The sequence below is a fragment of the Hippoglossus stenolepis genome, chromosome 1 (assembly GCF_022539355.2).
Source record: "Hippoglossus stenolepis isolate QCI-W04-F060 chromosome 1, HSTE1.2, whole genome shotgun sequence".
Classification (NCBI taxonomy): domain Eukaryota; kingdom Metazoa; phylum Chordata; class Actinopteri; order Pleuronectiformes; family Pleuronectidae; genus Hippoglossus; species Hippoglossus stenolepis.
The window spans coordinates 12,079,084-12,097,353 of record NC_061483.1 but is presented as its reverse complement, the minus strand read 5'-3'; the positions used below and the strand labels follow the sequence as shown (position 1 = coordinate 12,097,353).

At 42.3% G+C, this 18,270-nt stretch overlaps 1 protein-coding gene across 1 annotated transcript; it reads left to right on the top strand.

Moving 5' to 3' along the window:
- Window positions 1-1,628: 1,628 nt before the first annotated feature.
- On the top strand, window positions 1,629-17,724 carry slc17a6b (solute carrier family 17 member 6b). Its single transcript, XM_035155799.2, has 12 exons — window positions 1,629-2,347; window positions 4,062-4,317; window positions 5,240-5,358; window positions 7,754-7,868; window positions 9,034-9,121; window positions 9,226-9,312; window positions 9,796-9,938; window positions 10,485-10,634; window positions 11,820-11,952; window positions 12,292-12,402; window positions 13,521-13,648; window positions 14,260-17,724. Exons 1-12 carry the CDS (start codon window positions 2,274-2,276, stop codon window positions 14,599-14,601), a joined length of 1,746 nt encoding a protein of 581 aa, XP_035011690.1. The 5' UTR covers window positions 1,629-2,273; the 3' UTR covers window positions 14,602-17,724.
- Window positions 17,725-18,270: the final 546 nt, after the last annotated feature.

The following is an 18,270-nucleotide window of genomic DNA, read 5'->3' as shown; positions in this document are numbered from 1 at the left end:
CTCATATTGCTGTTTGATGTAACTTCGTACTACATCAAATAAATAAAACATACATTTATTAGTTTCTGAGTCTGGGCAACTGGAAAAAACGGTAAGATTCCTCCAAACTACTGTTTCTCTAAACTTTAACCAAGTCACACATATTCAGGCGACTTTATGTGATCTCTTTTGGTAACTAATGAAATAACTTGTAATATTTGTTGTCACTTACATTCACTGAGCGTCCCCTGAAACAGTTCGGCGCCGTCCTGGGGAGATCCCGCCTCACACCCATTACAACCCCTGGTCCACACAACAACACAAAACCACATATTACAACTTGAACATATGAAAGATCAAGAAAAATACAAATTATTCTTATTACAAAGTTCAATACCGCTAACTCTTAAAAGTATTTATTTCTTCTCCCTCCCACCCAAAAAGATTAAAAAAAAAAAAGCTGAATCAATACTTTTCGAAATGTTGTTTAAGTTTTACTGGCCAAGACAAGATTGGCTCCAAAACTTTAAAATCTTTCTTATTCGTCGTCTCAAACTCAACTGAACAGAGAGACTTCGCTGCTTCAGCATATTAATGTAAAAAAAAAATATTTACATATTAAAAAAATATTAATGTTTTCTAGGGTCCAGCTCTGCCCACACTTTGGTGCACAGTGAAGGTCAAAGGTCACAGTAAAGTAACAACAAACTAAACACACTTGAGTTTTTTTGGGGGGGGGCTTTAAACTTTTAAGAAATAACAGCTGTATTAAACAAGATCCAGCAAAATGCATATGAAGATAAAGAACACAAATTAATACAGAAGATCCAACAATCATCAAATAAAAAGGAAGAAATAAAGAAGAAAGAATATATGTTTAAGGCTTGAATTTACATTTGTGTACAAGTGTCTTGTATGGCCACCAGGTGGCAGCCAATACCCACAGATGAAAAGAAAGGCCCAGCTCGCTTTTATCTGTCATTCCTTTTATCCTTTAATAACAGTTTGTAATTATTATTATTACTAACATTAATATTTGTTATTATTATTATCATTATTGTTGTTGCTATTTTCACATGCATTACCAGTAGGCAGCATTTGTATTTCTATTATTTGGCTAAATTGCAAGAGAACAATGAGGCCTCCGGATAATGAAACCTTTTAGAAGTATGTATATATTTTTTTGTGGAATCCAGATTTTGTATTCATGCCTCTGTGTGAAGATGTGGTTGTCGGGGGGAAGGAAGTATGTGGAGATGCTTAAATTATTGATGGATGTGAGGAGAGGAGCCTGTTGGGTGGGTGGGGTGAGTGGGTGTGGAGGGGGTTCCTCTCCCGCTCATTTGGTTTCCATGGCACCGCCCTCCAGAGAGCTGCAGCTTTCATATATCAGGTTACAGTCTTGGTTTGTTAAAATTTTTATATACATTTTAAACATAAATACGCAGAATAAAAAAATGAACGAAATCGAGTTGCGTTATTATTTAAAGTTGTATCATTGAAATATAAATAATGATCGGATGAAATTAACACACACACACACACACACACACACACACACACACACACACACACACACACACACACACACCAGCCTTTCCCTTTTTATGAATTCACTAAAAATAAACAGCCTCGTGTTGCAGCCTGTGTGTTTGCAGGCTGGTTACACATGTGGCCTTCGCTCGCGCCGGTCGAGCGTCTGTCCAGATGTTGCTGCACGCGGAGCTGCCGTCGCTGACCTCGGTGCTGAACGCGACGTCAGACGAAGCCGCGCGCACCACAGGAGGCACGATCCAGCCTCACTCCCTCTCTGAGTGCACCGAGCCGCTTCCAGCACGCGCGGCTGCCTCCTTAACTTCTCTCCTTTCTTTTTAAATCTGTCCATCCACCTTCTCCCCCTCTCTCTCCCTCCTTTTTATTTTGTATTTTATCCACATCCTTCGACGGCGCTGCCGTAATCCTACCACCTCCACTCCTCGTGCGTCTTCTTGGTGATGGCACCGTGCGCGGCTGCTGCTGTTCTTTCCCCGGCTTCAGGGGATGAGCTGATGGGTGGAGAAGGCGCACGGCTCGTTTGATTCGTGTGCACGCATGTTTTTATTTGTCCTTTCGCTTCGGCACTTTTCCCTGTGAGAACTCAACTCGTCCGCCGGATCGTCGCCCTCCTCGCATCCTCCGCAACTTCGCCTGTTGTTGTTTTGCTCGTGTCGCCGCTGCATCCTGCGCCGTAACATGACGACCGAGCAGTAGAATTTGCACAGAGAAGATTTAGGCCTCATACAAGCGATCTGGATATGGAGTCAGTGAAGATGAGAGCTGTGACGGGGGTGAAGGAATTTGCGGGGAAGACCCTGGGCCAAATGTACAAGTAAGGACCGGACATTTATTTATTAATACTAGTATCAATCATTTCATCTTGTTTTGACGCGTGTGAGTTACCTGAATGATGACTTGGATTCGAGCTACACATGAGACATCATGTGTGGGTCTGCGGGCCTCACACTTTCTACAACTTACATCTGTGGTCACGCCTCTGGAAGTGAGAGGAAAATTATGTAATCAGGGGTGTGTGCGTGCGTGTGCGTGCGTGCGTGCGTGCGTGCGTGCGTGCATGTGCGTGTGTGTGCGTGTGTGTGTGGTGATGGCTGTGGGTTTGGATGAACCGAGATGCCACCGGATGATGATGATGAGTCCATCCTGATGCAGGGCCTGCGCGTGAATGTCATTAACAGACAGGTTAGGGCACGTGAAGGCCGCGCACGATTTAATAAATATACTGCAAATTGCTGGTCTTCATTCATAATTCATAACACAGCTCATATTATTATCTAAAGCCCTCTGACGCGAGACTAAAACTGATAGTAAAACGCACAGCCCCCATTCAATGAAATGACATTCAACATCTGGATTCTCTTTCATCTGGAGAATCTCGGTAGTTTCTCCATCTGAGGCCGAATGAATAAAAAACAAATCTCCCTGCTATATTTAGTCTTAGTCCCATGTGAATGTATCTTCCATCGTGCAGACAGAACGAGGACATTCCTGCACCTGCGGTAGAAATACAGAACATCTGGACTTAAAGAGGATCAGGCCCCATTTGCATGAGATTTCCATTAAATTGCAGTTATTCTACAATCATATTTAAAAACAAAAAAAATCGGGCCTTTGATGTCACAGCAGCTCCTGCGTCTATTTGCGTTTTATTCGACTGTGTTGTCTGGGAAAAAATGTGTCATCCCTTTACAGACACGTGCATTTAAAGATTTCGATTTTTCTGGTCGTTTTGTGCATTTGGACGCGTGGAGAATAAATGTGACTTTCTCCTGAAGGTGGTGGGAGAAAATGGGGTGAGGGGCGGGTGGGCAGGTGTGTGTGTGTGTGTGTGTGTGTGTGTGTGTGTGTGTGTGTGTGTGTGTGTGTGTGTGTGTGGTGTGTGTGTGTGTGTGTGGGGGGATTTTGAGGAATGCCCACGGTCGTGCAGCCTCGGCGTCTGAAGGCTGGAGCTGCGGCTCGGCCCCGTGAATGCTAATCAGTGTGAGAAGAGAGGGGAGCTGCTACTGCAATGCGGTACAGTCAGACACACGCGCGTCTGTTTCCAGCTTTAAACACAGGAGATGCGTGTTTGTTTGTTTGGATCCTTGTTTTATTAAACTGCAATAGATATGGACTCGTTTGGTTTGAATTCTCATGCTCGTGTCTCTGTAAATAATAGATGGGATGGATCATGAAATTCCTCAGTGTAAGAAAGGCCTCACACTCACACACACACACACACACACACACACACACACACACACACACACACACATACACACACACACACACACACACACACACACGTGCTGTGCGTGATTGTGGTGATTCTGCAACATCTTGGAATAAGAAACACACACAACAAACCTTCTAACCTCCAGCCCTATAATAAAATATTCATACATGAAGGAAATAAAGAAATGGGCCTACTTCTGTAGAAATAAATCCTCTACAGGAGAGATTATACCTTTACTCTGTGAGCACCCACCCCCCCTCTCACGTGGGGTCACTTGACGTGGGGACTCAGTGGACGTGCCTTGTCCTCGCAGGGTGATCGAGAGGAGGCAGAAGACCGGGGAGGTGATCGAGCTGACGGAGGACGGGCGGCCCCGGGAGGCCGCGGCGAAGAAGCCCCCGCTGTGCGACTGCAAGTGCTTCGGCCTGCCCCAGCGCTACATCATCGCCATCATGAGCGGCCTCGGCTTCTGCATCTCCTTCGGCATCCGCTGCAACCTGGGCGTGGCCATAGTGGGCATGGTCAACAACAGCACCATCCACGAGAACGGCAAGATCATCATCACAGAGGTGTGGCGACCGGCTCCAGGGACTTCTATACGTCCAAAAACCATAGAAATCATAAAAACAATAAACTGCACATCTACAAACAGACACTTTAATCTTATTTTATCAAGAAAGGGAAAAGAAATGGGATTTTAAAAAAGGCCTGCTGCCATTTTAAACCATAAATTATTCATCTTTCATTTTAAATCACCCACAATAATCATGATGTAAATGATCATTAATTTCCCAATCTGGGATCAATAAAGAGCATCTATCTATCTATGAGATCTATAATATTTAGGAGGATATTATTGGGATTGCTTCACTCTAGATAGGCCTCCACATCTTTAAAACACGACCAGGTGGTTAATGCACCATGTGATCCTGTTGTATAATGTCAGCATATTATTTCAGTGATGTATCGTGTTATTATACAAACAAAACCCAAGTTAAATGCATCATTGTATCGTGTGTGTGGCCAAAATCATGTAGAAACACGAAGAACAGCGACATTATTACAAAATACATGTTTTAGTCAAAGTTTCATGAGGACACACATGCACACACACACATATATATTTTAAAATGACTATAAATATGTGAATCAATTATAGAATATGTGTATACATATATTTCAGTAAAATGAATGTATAAATTTAGCTTATGTTTTTGTTTTTATGAATAAATCCCCAATGATCACCTATCTAGCTCACACAGATTCTCAGTGGTTTATATTTGAAATATCAGAACACATGAATCATCCCACTGATCAGATCACTAACATCTGATCGAAATAAATCGTGGCAGGCCTTCAACATTAAACTCAGGCCTTCCCTCAGATAGATCCCTCTTTTCGTTTATTTCTCAAATGACAGAATAATAAATACCTGCACTCATCGCCAGTGGGATGTAAAACATGTTTTTTCCTTCCCATATCATCCACCAGAAAGCCAAGTTCAACTGGGACCCGGAGACCGTGGGGTTGATTCACGGATCTTTTTTCTGGGGCTACATCGTGACACAAATCCCGGGAGGATACATCTCCTCCAGGCTGGCGGCGAACAGGTGAGTCAGCACGGACACGAACACAGCGCACAGCCCCGTTGGTTACAGCCAGAGGAGGAGTTAGGGTTTGTAGGCCTGTTTAACCAAATCCCTGAACAGTTGGCTTCAGTCCCTCCTCCGTCACTCTCATTATACCACGATCTATTTCTTTATTTTCCAATAGATAAAATAGAAAGGGAACGAAAATGAACACATGTGGTCTGGAATTATTTCGTTGAAACAAAAATATCAAATATAGACAAGGCAAGACCTAAAATAACTGGCATGATTCATTGTCTGGATTATGAATGGGACGAGCAGTGCATTAGGCTGCAGGCTCCAGGCAGTCAGCTGCTCTGAGGTGATGCAGAGCTGCAGGGAGCAGGCACCGGGCTGCAGGCACCGGGCTGCAGGCACCGGGCTGCAGGCACCGGGCGAAGCAGGCACCGGGCTGCAGGCACCGGGCTGCAGGCACCGGCTGCAGGCCCGAGAAGCGGGCTCAGGCACCGGGCTGCAGGCACCGGCTGCAGGGGCTGAGAGGCACGCACCCAGGCACCGGGCTGCAGGTACCGGGCTGCAGGCACCGGGAGAAGCAGACAGCGGGCTGCAGTCAACGGGCTGCAGGTACCTGGCTGTAGACACCGGGCTGCAGGCACCGGGCTGCAGGTACCTGGCTGCAGACACCGGGATGCAGGAAACAGGCACCGGGCTGCAGACACCGGGAGATGCAGACGCCGGGCTGCAGACACCGGGAGATGCAGACACCAGGCTGCAGACACCGGGAGATGCAGACGCCAGGCTGCAGACACCGGGCTGCTCTGCTGCTCTCGGTGTCAGGGCTTGCTGCCACCTGTTAATGAGCTCCCTGGGGGGATCCGGGCCTAATCTGTCGCTCTCTCGGGGCCTGGGGAGCATCAGACCCTGATCTGTCGCCAAAGGCTTTTATTCACACGAGCATTGCCAACACATAAAGTCATTATAATTACGTTAGGCCTATATTACACAGACAGTAACTATAATATTAACTCGACTTTACAGATTGAATGATGACATAGAGAATATTATGGCTCATTTAATCCTTACTGGTAACAAAATCATCTATAAAAGGCAAATGTGATTCTGCTTATATCTCAAGAATGGAGGCCTAAGTCTCGATCACGCTACAAAAAATAAGGTTGATGAATTTAAAACGAACAAATATTAACCAATCATATTTATTAAAACGTGCAGCCAAAGCAGACAGTGACACATCTATAGAGGCCTATATACATATAGCCTTTTATTAGTAGTATTATAGTCGTCCTGGTCTGCTCCTCGTGCCTCGGATTGACATGAGGGTGTAATGAATCAATTGGTCTCGTGCCCAACACTCTCCTCAACCGGATTAGGGCTCGCTCGCCCCCCCCGCCGCGTGCAGGGGCGGGAGAGACGTGACAGAAATGAGAAGCAGCTGAGTGACTGGTCCCCCTGGTGTCACCCCCCATTATATATATAAGAAAATAAAAAATGTACTGTATTATCTACCTTTAATAAATATAAAGACAATTCTCATCCGGTTTCAGATGAGAGAATGAGATCGTTGTGAGATTTTTTAACAACAACCTTCATCGATCCTTATTTAGCTTAATTAAGAAAATAAATAAATGAAGTCACTGTAGAAAAACCTCTTTTCAACGACAGGTTTTTTATGAATTTCTAACCCCCCAAAAAAACAGTTGCTAGGCGACGACATTATCGGGGTGTTTCTGCTTAAGCGTTTATTCTTTTTGTGACGTCAGAAGAGCGTGAATGATGCAGAGCCAATCAGAGCAGAGCGCAGGGCACACTAGTTGCGTCAATACGCGCACTTTCCTCCGTGAGATGTTTGAAATCTGATTAATTTATCTTATTTTCGAAAAGGAGTTTAAATACAAAGATGACACGTTATAATGGCTCTAAATGTAAAAAATGGGACTCGATTAAGCTTCACCAAGGTTTTCAGTGACGGGAAAAGAAATCAGATGCAATAAAATCACAGTGTACAATGTAGCTTACAAAGATAGCTATCGAAATTTACTTTAAGCACCAAAATTGTATTATATCTGCTGGGGATCTTCATCTTTAATAATCCATCCTATAATATAACTTCTTGATTATTTTTTGTTTAATCTGCCATGTAACTAGTATTGCTGTCAAATAAATGTACGTGGTTATCTTCCACTAATGGGTATTTTTGCTGTGAAGTGCAATTAGAAAAACCATAAGGCCAATAGCCTTAAATATTTTCCTTAATAATAAAAACAAGAGGTAGCCTATGTTACATCTAATGTGATACAGTGCACTTTTATTTGCTACGAAAAGACAGCTAAAAATGTATAAAAAGATAGAGCTGCTAAATGTAAAATGCTATGTTCAAAATGTATCTCTTCCTTTTCAGGGTATTTGGGGCGGCCATCGTTCTAACATCCACCCTCAACATGTTCATTCCCTCGGCCGCACGAGTCCACTACGGCTGTGTCATTTTTGTCAGGATATTACAAGGGCTGGTGGAGGTAAGAGACCGTTTGTGAGACATTTTCTGAATCTGTTTTATAAAAAAACATCAACAGAACCAAAGGGCTCCATGTTTTTGATGTGAGATTCTGTTATTATGGCTATGAATAGCTACACTGAAAAGGGACTTCCTGCAGGTTTCACTCCACAAGAAAACAAAGGGAAGACTGAAACACAGGATGTTCAGCCAGAGGAAATATGAGAGCTGCTGTATTGATCCAGTTCACTATGTGTTTGTGGGAGTGTCCAGCTCATTCTTTATGGTCTCAATTTGTATCCTGGACACACGAGTGCGTATCCAGGAGCTCAGATGGATGGAAAGGAAAATGCTGATGGGCTAAAGCACATCAATCCTCTGGCTTTGTAGTGGAACATGACACCCAGATGTCTCTCTGCTGTTTAACAAGTCCTGACATATTGATGGAATCTGCACCGAGGCTGATATTACAACATTTAGAAATACAAAGATCAGAAATAAAGCTTGTTGGTGGGCATTATTCGGAGGATATGTTTTTAAGGAAATGTCTAAGTGAGGACATCCCACCTTATTTCCATGATTTTTAAACAAATTGTATCACAGCTTTAATTATATAACATATAACCTATATGCAGCCCATTTTAAAAGAAGAATAAATTATAGTTTTTGATGAATACTGTGTGGAATAATCTAATAGTACAATCTAATATGTCATCTCTCACAGACTGGTGCTCTCTAATGAAAGTCAATGCAGATTTTAAATCGGCGCCGTTTGTTCAAATTAGTGACTGATGAACATTTAATGGCTGCAGAGCTGCTTCGCTCCACGAACAGCTCGTCAGCTCGTCTTTGCTCACGGAGCCGTGCAATTTGTTCATGTTAATCACGGGGGTGAAAATGTTAATATTGTTAGTTCTTACGGGTATTTTGAGGCCGTTATTTACTCGGACAATCCAATCAACAATGGGAATACATGTGGCCTCGTTTACTCCTTGTATAAACCTAGAAATGTATTTTTACACATTGCTCTGGTTAATTTGAACACAGAGCATAATCCACTCAAACCAACAATACTGTTTGTGTTAGGATGTGTTCAAAGTAGCAGGCCAAAGGATATGGTGTCCTCATGCTAATCTTTTCTATGTATTTCTCCACCATGCATTGACCTTGACTGTTCATGTGGCTAGGGAGTGACCTACCCGGCCTGTCATGGCATCTGGAGTAAGTGGGCTCCTCCCCTGGAGAGGAGTCGTCTGGCCACCCTATCATTCTGTGGTAAATACCCAGATTCTGCTGTTTGTATTTCTACATTTCAGAGTTGGTGTTTTGAATGTTACTACATCGGTTAAAACGTTTGATTCCCTCCTCTCACGTCTCAGGCTCTTATGCTGGAGCTGTGATAGCGATGCCTCTGGCCGGGATCCTGGTTCAGTATTCTGGCTGGTCCTCAGTGTTCTATGTCTATGGTAAGATTGATTGATAATTGCATGTGATGTGATATATATACACACACACACACTGTACAGTGGGGTCCAAAAGTGTGATCGCCCATGCAAAAACGGTCTCTTGGATCTCCCTGTATTTCGACGAATATTAAGTGTTTTCAAGCTCGGCTTTGACAGTGAGAGTCCAGTGAAAGTCAAATGGATTTATTCAGGCAGACTGTATATTGATCTACCCCCACACACACACACACACACACACACACACACACACACCCTCCACACCCCCAATGTTTTGGTGTGTCAATAAATAACCAGCAATCTTTCTCTGTGGACTGAAATTTAGCTTCCCTGTCTGGCTTTTATTCTCTCAGGCCTTTTGGAAAGATCAAGCTAACAAACACTATGTGCGTGCATGTGTCCTTATTGATGAGGTCAAAATTTGCTGCAATACTTCTTCTGTATAATTGTCTTCATTCTGACCTGTATTCTGTCCGTGACATGCAGGATGCTTTGGCATCTTCTGGTACATGTTCTGGATCCTTGTGTCTTACGAGAGCCCTGCTGAACATCCCACCATCACTGATGAGGAACGCTGCTACATTGAGGAGAGCATTGGAGAAAGTGCCAGGCTCGCGGGTCCTTCTGAGGTGAGGGCACACCTTCCACACTAGAGCACATCTGAGCTGACTCCCAATTCCGGGGCCGCTTCCTTCGGAGGAGGTGTTCTTTATGGCCACGAAGGAAGCGGCTTTCATGGGCTGCGTAGACTGCGAAGGCCGAAATGAAATGTGAGGATTTCTATGATCACATCATCAGCTTGTTCCACCTAGAAACAGCTGCAGTTGGAGACGACAAGTTTTAATGCCCCTTGGTTTTTTGGCATGTGTACTGTAAGCTGTTTGCTTGAGTTGAAGCCTCATACATTTAAAAGTATAAGCATTGGACATCTAGTCGCTTTCCGCCACCAATGTCTCTTTGAAAATGTGTTTGTCACCAAAGCGCAATGAATTTCCCAACTCCTCAGTAGGGACACAGCTCTGGACTTTGGAAAGATCCTGTCTGTTGTAAAGGAAACTAGAAGCAACCACACAGCACCAAGTCTCACTCCCATCAGTCATTCACCTTCTGTCTTTCTTAGACACAGGTAATGTAAAGGTATTTGTCGAATAAAATCCTTTGATTGTTTGTTCCAGAAATTCAAGACCCCCTGGAAGAAGTTCTTCACCTCAATGCCTGTCTATGCAATCATTGTGGCCAACTTCTGCAGGAGCTGGACCTTTTACCTGCTGCTGATCAGCCAACCTGCATATTTTGAGGAAGTGTTTGGCTTTGAGATAAGCAAGGTGAGAATGTGTCAGTGGACGAGTGACGATCATGGAGCATGAACTGTGTGATCGATTCATTATAGATTCATATGGTGCCGACCAAAGCAATAGAGTAATGTTTTAGGGCCGAGCGTGTGACACTTACCAAAATCAATGTCAGTGCAACTGGTGTCCTGAGGTTCTTTCTCATCAGCTGATATGTTACATAACGAATTGGAATCGGTTTATCGAGGACATGGAAGGTTGTTTTTAACAGGTCGTGTTTCCTGTAACATGTTAAAAAGATTAAAGACTCATTTACACAGATTTTATGTACAAAACGAGATGCATCCATTTCAAAACAATGTATCGTTGCTCTCTTAGCCCTTGGTTGTTAAGCAACACATCCATTAGAGGGCAGCGCAGAGTCAAAAGGTTATGACAACAAAATGGCGATGGTGGAGGAGGTTGTGATAAAAGCAGCGGTTTGACCCTTGCCCGAAAAAACGCCAACTCACAAAAAGTCTCTCCAAAAGCTCTGCCCTTGTTGAAATTTATTCCTTGTGTCTTATGGTCATCCTACTTTAACTATTAGCTACACCGCCCCCTACGATTTCCGGTAGTACTGCTCCATTTGGTCTATTCGTACGAATCTGTAAGCTTTCAGAAGAATTATGGGCAAAATGAAAGCATCCTTCTTTTTCCGTATTCACGTATAATGTTGAGTTTAAATAAGCCTTAATAATGACAGAGCATGTGAATAAAATAATATGAGGTGCAAGTGAACTCTGTACCGTCGATATTACAACACAGCGAACGGTAACATGTCTGTTTAATGTTGTTCATAGTGCCTTCAAATATTCTCACAATAGAACAAAGGACGTGTCTGTGGCATGCACGCTTATTTCTTCCAACTATCTCACACAGGATTGACGACATGTAGAGTTCAATGATGACACAAAAACAGCATTTACTGCTCACTACAGAATACATTGCTGGATGAATGAGGGAAGGTTTTTACAGCCTTTATCACTGATGTCATTATAGGGTTTGGGGGTTAGCTTCTTGGTCTATATTGTAGACCAAGAAGCTGATATAAAAGGGTTAGGGTTTGTTAAGACCTTTAACAATCACGATAATAAGAATATGAAACAGGCAGCATCTGTAGTCTAAAACAAAGTTTGTGCCCTTCCTGAAAATAGATTTTTCTGTGTGTGCTTGCAGGTGGGCATGGTGTCTGCTCTTCCCCATTTAGTGATGACCATCATTGTGCCCATTGGCGGCCAGCTGGCCGACTACCTGCGCACCAGGAACATCCTGACAACCACCACCGTCAGGAAAATCATGAACTGTGGAGGTGAGAAGTCTGAACTGAGGACGAGTTGTTTTTTTCAACACCTTCTCTCTGCTGCTACAGGGTGTTATTTTCATGGTGTCAGATCCATACCGGCCTTTTTTCTTTGCTGCCAGATTTTCGTGTGTGTTTTTGTTTAAATCTATTTGTTCAGTTGTTGCACACAAGTGGAACAACTGATAGGGACTCTGCATTGATTTTATATCTATCACTTATGTAATTGAGTGCAGACCGTGTATGATGGTTAATTCAATTGGCACAGCAATGACCAACAGCCCGTGGGCTTTGTGTGGGTCTGTGTGCGTCTGTGTGTGTGTGTGACCTGCTGTCTCCCTCTGTTAGGATTTGGCATGGAGGCCACATTTCTGCTAGTAGTGGGATATTCCCACAGCAAAGGGGTGGCCATCTCCTTCCTGGTGCTGGCAGTGGGATTCAGTGGATTTGCTATATCAGGTTAGTATAATTAAAACACACATTCTCATCCAGAATAACAGAAAAATTAAAATTTACTCATCTACTCACCACTATGCCGATGGATGGGTGTGCAAAGTGCTTGAGTCCACAAAACACTTTTGGAGTCTCCATTATTCTTCAAACATTAAAAAAACAACAGAAAATGCCTCCATACTGCTCCTGGGGTGTCATCCAAGTGTCCATAAGTCCCGACATTCAAATTCAACTCGAAACGAGGTAATTTACACCAGGTTTTTAGCCTAAATGTCCTCTGTTGACCTCCTCCGGAGCCACGTTCGTGTGTGGATCACAGCAGACATTTAGGCTAAAAACATGGTGTAAATTACCTTGTTTCGAGTCGAATTTGAATGTCGGGGGAAGATTGGTTATTTGATTCGTATTGTCTGACCCTTTGACAGGCAGCGATATGACGTATGGGCATTATAAAACACAGATGAAATGTTAACACTGTTTGTGAACCCTCCAAGCAAGCAGTGGGTGTGCTTGCAGTTATTTGATATGATATATCAAATACGTCTGATGTTATAGATGCATGTCGTACTTACAACATTCAAATAACACCGGCACTGAGCTTGATCAAAGCGAGTGTGACGTCTTTATCAAATCAGATTGAAGATATTAACTTATTTGTAAATTCGTAAACATTTTCACCTTGGTGCCAAAAGATTCGTTCAGTTTTCTTCAGCCGCTCATTCAACCGATCTGCTGTGTTTATACAGCGGATGCAGAGGTCTGTGACAGAGAGTGAAATCAGTTTCCTCCCTGTTGTTCTTGAGCTTTCTCCTAGAGTGTTAAATAATTCAGTGCTAGCTGTCCCGCGGGATCTGCCAGTCAGCCAGCAGTTCGGCGAGGACACTTATTCATTCAGCAAGTCAGAGTGGGGGAGGAGGAGGACGTGTGGCGAGCTGCCGCCTACGTCTGCTACACTGTGGCCATCGTTTGTGCTGCTTTTATCTACAACCGTGTCCTGGATCTGTTGCTTTCATTACTTACTACAAATGGTCACACTGACAAATAAGTCTGGTCGAGTTTTCATCATTCCCGAGGTACAATCTATAAACACTATTTTAATTATAAATGTCTTTTTACTCCGTCAGGTTTTAACGTCAATCACCTGGATATTGCTCCACGTTATGCCAGCATCCTAATGGGCATTTCTAACGGTGTGGGTACCCTGTCCGGGATGGTGTGTCCGCTGATTGTTGGTGCTATGACGAAGAACAAGGTAAGGGCTCGATGCACAAAACACTGTAAAAATAAAGATCCTCTCTTAGTCTTAAAGGAGATCTAAATAAAGAGCCATCACTTTATTTTAAGCACTTCTTTAGCAATATAAAAATAAAGATTGAATACAGGAATAATAATAATAATATAGAAGTTATAATTGTCCATTATGGAAACTACTCGGCCACCAAGGTCGTCTAACATTCACTCAAACTGCTCCAAAATGCACCTACGCATATATACGAATCCCCTAAATGTGCCTGATTTTTTTCATCCATGAATTATTCAGTGGAAAATTGGTAAATTTCATCAGTAGTTTCTGCTTAATCTTGCTGACAAATCAACAAAGTTACAGCGGTGAAAACTCCTTGGTGGCAAATTAGGTTTAGTGATGAAAATGATGACAGGGATGAAAACTGGATGGCAATTTTAGAGGTTGCACCACTCCAACAAATGAACACTAAATTAATTACAAAAATTGGAATAAGATGTGAATTTGTTTAGGACTGTTTTTAGCTGCATTATTAGTATCACTTTATCTATAATTGTAGTCATTTTTCCTGGGTTTTGCTGACTATTAGAAACACGCCATTTTATTTCTTTCCTCTTTAGTCTCGAGAAGAATGGCAGTACGTGTTCCTGATCGCCTCCATGGTGCATTATGGGGGCGTCATCTTCTACGGGATCTTTGCTTCGGGAGAAAAACAACCGTGGGCCGACCCCGAGCTGACCAGTGAGGAGAAGTGTGGCTTCATCGATGAGGACGAGCTGGCAGAGGAAACGGGCGACATCACTCAGAGCTACGGTGCTTTAGGAGGTCAGGCAAAGACGTACGGCGCGACCACTCAGGTGAACGGAGGCTGGGCCGCCGGCTGGGAGAAGACGGAGGAGTACGTCCAAGAGGAAGCCCAGGGAGGGGGCTACGGATACAGGCAGGATGAGGGATACTCCTAGACCAAACGCACATTCATCGACACAAAAGTAGACTTATTTTCCTGAGTGTGCGTCAGCTTAGTCATAAAAATATCAAGAAACAGGAAAAAAACTACAATCCATCATTGTAGGCTATGGTTTGCACAAATTCTAAATAAAGAAATCTAAAAAATGACGAACTTAATGTAAAGATTACTAAAGCACATAGAAAATATAAGGATATTTGATTAATAGAGGTGTCACACATATCAAATTGGCAGTCTGTAAATGTAATATTATGCATATTGATGATAAATATATTCATTTGGAGTGCAACTGTATGTAAACGTGAACATTTCCATCCTATTAGTGGAGGCTTCCTGAAAGCACTGGAGCCTGTAGGGTTAGGTAGAAGCTGCCCATCAGAACCGAACCCTCAATTATCAAATTACCTGTTACAGTACAATGTTCTACAAGCCAGCCATTCCAGTGTATAGATATGTCACTGCACAGCAATGTAAACAGAAACTAGACACTCTGTTGGTATAGATTGTACTGTGTGTGTCTCCTGAACGCACTCAGAGTAGTGTGACTTTTTTAATGCACAACATGATTTTTTTATTTCCTCATCCACGGCTTCTGTGTGTGTGTGTGTAACTCTAAGTCCTTGACATGTAAGTGAGCTGGTGTAAAGATTTGACGTGTGGCGTGATGATCCGTGCTGACCGTTTGGTTACACTTGCATACAAAAGGTAAAAAACGTCTTTGTTTGCTACATGTGACCCATTTATGTAACTCTGCTGTTTGAGCTTTTTTGTTTTGTTTTACCAATTGCGACCCGTCACATCTCAGCAGTGTAGTGCAGGAGTAAAGCCATTCTCCTTATCGTGATCCCCATTACTCTCAAAGCCTATAGCTGTACCAATGCATTGTGGAAACATAGTTTTAAATAAAACATATATTTCAGAGATAACTAGCAGTGCGCAGAGTAAAGATGTATAAACGTTTATAGATTCAATTTAGACATTTAGAGATTCATGGTCAGACACGACCTTATGGAGAGTTGGTGCAATGGAAAGTATAGACCATACAAATCTGTATGAGAGTCTTCATATATTAAAACAGCAAATCTTACGTTTAATGAAAGAGAAGAATATTTAAAAGTATAAAATAGATATTTACATAATCAAATGAATAGGTGAGTTATATTGAATGCACATTTTAAAGCCCCTGAAAACAAAGTATTTCTCAATAACTTCAATATTTATGATAAAAGGGGAAATCTGTGGGCCTGAAACATTCTGGTTCTAGTTTAACCAATCACTTTTGACCTTCACTTCTGAGCAGGCTTTGGTTGCCCGCAGGTAAACAGTCCATGTTCAGAGCAAAAGAGGCGGAACGTATTGACCCCAAATGATCGATTAGCCAAAATGTTGTTTGGACCTAAAACACCTACAAAAAAGTAGCAGAAAGAAACAGGTCGAATTGTAAAGAGTGTACAGTGAGCGGAAGACAGAGCCTTAGCCTAGATGTCTACACCGAAAGCCCCAGAGTCAAATTCGGCATCAGACCAAACAAGACTGTTTCATCCAGACTTTGTTCGACCGACAGAAACAAAAAAAAAACTTCGACAATCATCAGATTCTCATTTAAATGTTGAATTTAGCACAGAAATATATATATACGCACCTGTTTCCACCTGAGCTCCGCCCACTACAGACAAGTGAGAAGGCCACAATAAGGAATACAAAATTATTCCCACTTGAGTAGTTGTTAAGCAGATTTCATGGAAGAGCCCACTGACGATTGAGAAAATAGGTTTTCAGGGCCTTTAAAGCTCAAGTTAAATTGGACCCAAACAAAAGTATTTGAATGTTTACATTTATGTATACTTCACATTAAATTCAACAAAAGAAGAGATATCTATTTACAGTAATATATAGTATACTGCTGGAGAGGCAATCACATATATGTGCAATTTGGATAAAGGTCAGAGAATGGTAGTCATATGAATCATTTTATGATTCATGTATAATGTAATGACCTGTTTATCATTGGCTCCTGAATAAGAACAAGTGAAGGCACCATGTCCTCGGGATCAGGCTCCGTCCTGGTTCTGCACTTGCACTGACTGACCCGGTCTGAAGGGGCCAACTTAGTTTAATTTGTCACTTGTCTGTGGAGACCTGAAGTATGCACTTCACAATATAGATGTGTGTGGATGTGTATTTATGCATGGAACAAAGTGAAGTTTGTTGTCCGTCCTCTTAGTTTTTTTGTTTCCCTTTTCTTTCAAACTTCTTTGTCTTGTGTCTCAGAAACTGTTACTGATGCTTCAATTTCTTTGCACAATTAACCAAAGGTGAAGAGCAGGGCTGGGTTTTAGCTGGACGTCAAAACATTTCTAAGGGAGTACAGAACCTCAGCAGCGAGGTTTCAACAAGTGAACCCCTGGTGTGCAGGTGGCACCAAACATAACTCAGTGTACAAAGCAATAAATTCATAGTAACAGTTCTGGTCATGAACAGTCATGTAACTGTTTTTTATGCATTTGTTTAACAGTCGTGCTTTTTGTGATAACAAATGTAGAAAAATGAACACTTGTGAAAAAAAAAAAAGTAAATATACTGTGTGTATGAAAATATAGTAATAGAGCCCAAGTCAAACCTCTTTGACCACGAGAGGGTGAAGAGAGTTCGTGACGGGGCTGCTCACCAGATGAGAATGATAAAACGAGCTCTGTCTGAGAGACGGACGCTCAAACTCTTCATGTTTCTGTTTTTGTGTGATCCACATGTGCTGTTGTTTCTCTCTATCTCTCCCTCTTACTCTCTCTCTCTCTCTCTCTCTTTTCTCAGGTTTTACTTTGATTAATGTTTCCATTCAGCGGCTGGAGCCCCATCCCCCTTTGTTCCCTCCTGTACAGCCCTGATTTCATTGTCATCATATTCATTGACATTGAGGATGAAAACTAACCAAGCGATTCTTCATTTTCGAAAATGACAAATGTGCAACCTGAAGTAGTTTAAGAGTTTCCTGTTTTTGTGCCTCTGAAGTTCCAGTGTGATTCTATGGCTTCTGTTGCTGTGTAAATTGAGAGGTTTGTTGATGTCAAAATGAAATACTCTATATCCATTTTTGATAAAAAACGAAAACAAAACCAAATTCTGTGTCCGGAGTATTTGTATAGTGGCAACAAATGAGAACCAATAATGGCAAAAGTCAAGACTTGAATATTACTACACTTCCCATTTAATGCTGTATATGTTGCTGATAACAAAAGGTTATGCTAAAACTACATTAATAATTGATTTATGTGAGGCAGCAGAAACACAGTATCTATGTATCGTCAATGATTTCATTCTGTGAAGCCTTACTGGTAGTTTTAAAGGGTTTATTTTATTCACTTAGTAATTGTTTCTCATTACATGCTTTTGTATGAAGGCACATGTATGCTGCTTTTTTGAGACGATGCAACCGTCACTGCCCACATACTTCTACGCGTCCTTTACATTGGCATGGCTGTTTTACAAGACATCCACTAGAGGGCAGCGCAGAGGCAAGAAAACAACACGTCGATGGTAATAATTATGTACTTTTTAAGAAAGAGGAGGAAAAAGGGTTGTTTGTGCCCGGGTGAAGTTACATCATCATCTGTAGTTTCTTACCAACTCTCAAAGTCGCTCCTCGAAAATGTTCCAACATTGTTGA

What these genes read in the sequence shown, in the direction of transcription:
- slc17a6b (XM_035155799.2), top strand. Translation starts at nt 2,274, where the DNA reads ATGGAGTCAGTGAAGATGAGAGCTGTGACGGGGGTGAAGGAATTTGCG. An exon ending in CTCAGTGTTCTATGTCTATG is followed by an intron (nt 9,313 to 9,795) that starts GTAAGATTGATT and finishes CGTGACATGCAG; the next exon opens with GATGCTTTGGCATCTTCTGG. An exon ending in GGCTCGCGGGTCCTTCTGAG is followed by an intron (nt 9,939 to 10,484) that starts GTGAGGGCACAC and finishes TGTTTGTTCCAG; the next exon opens with AAATTCAAGACCCCCTGGAA.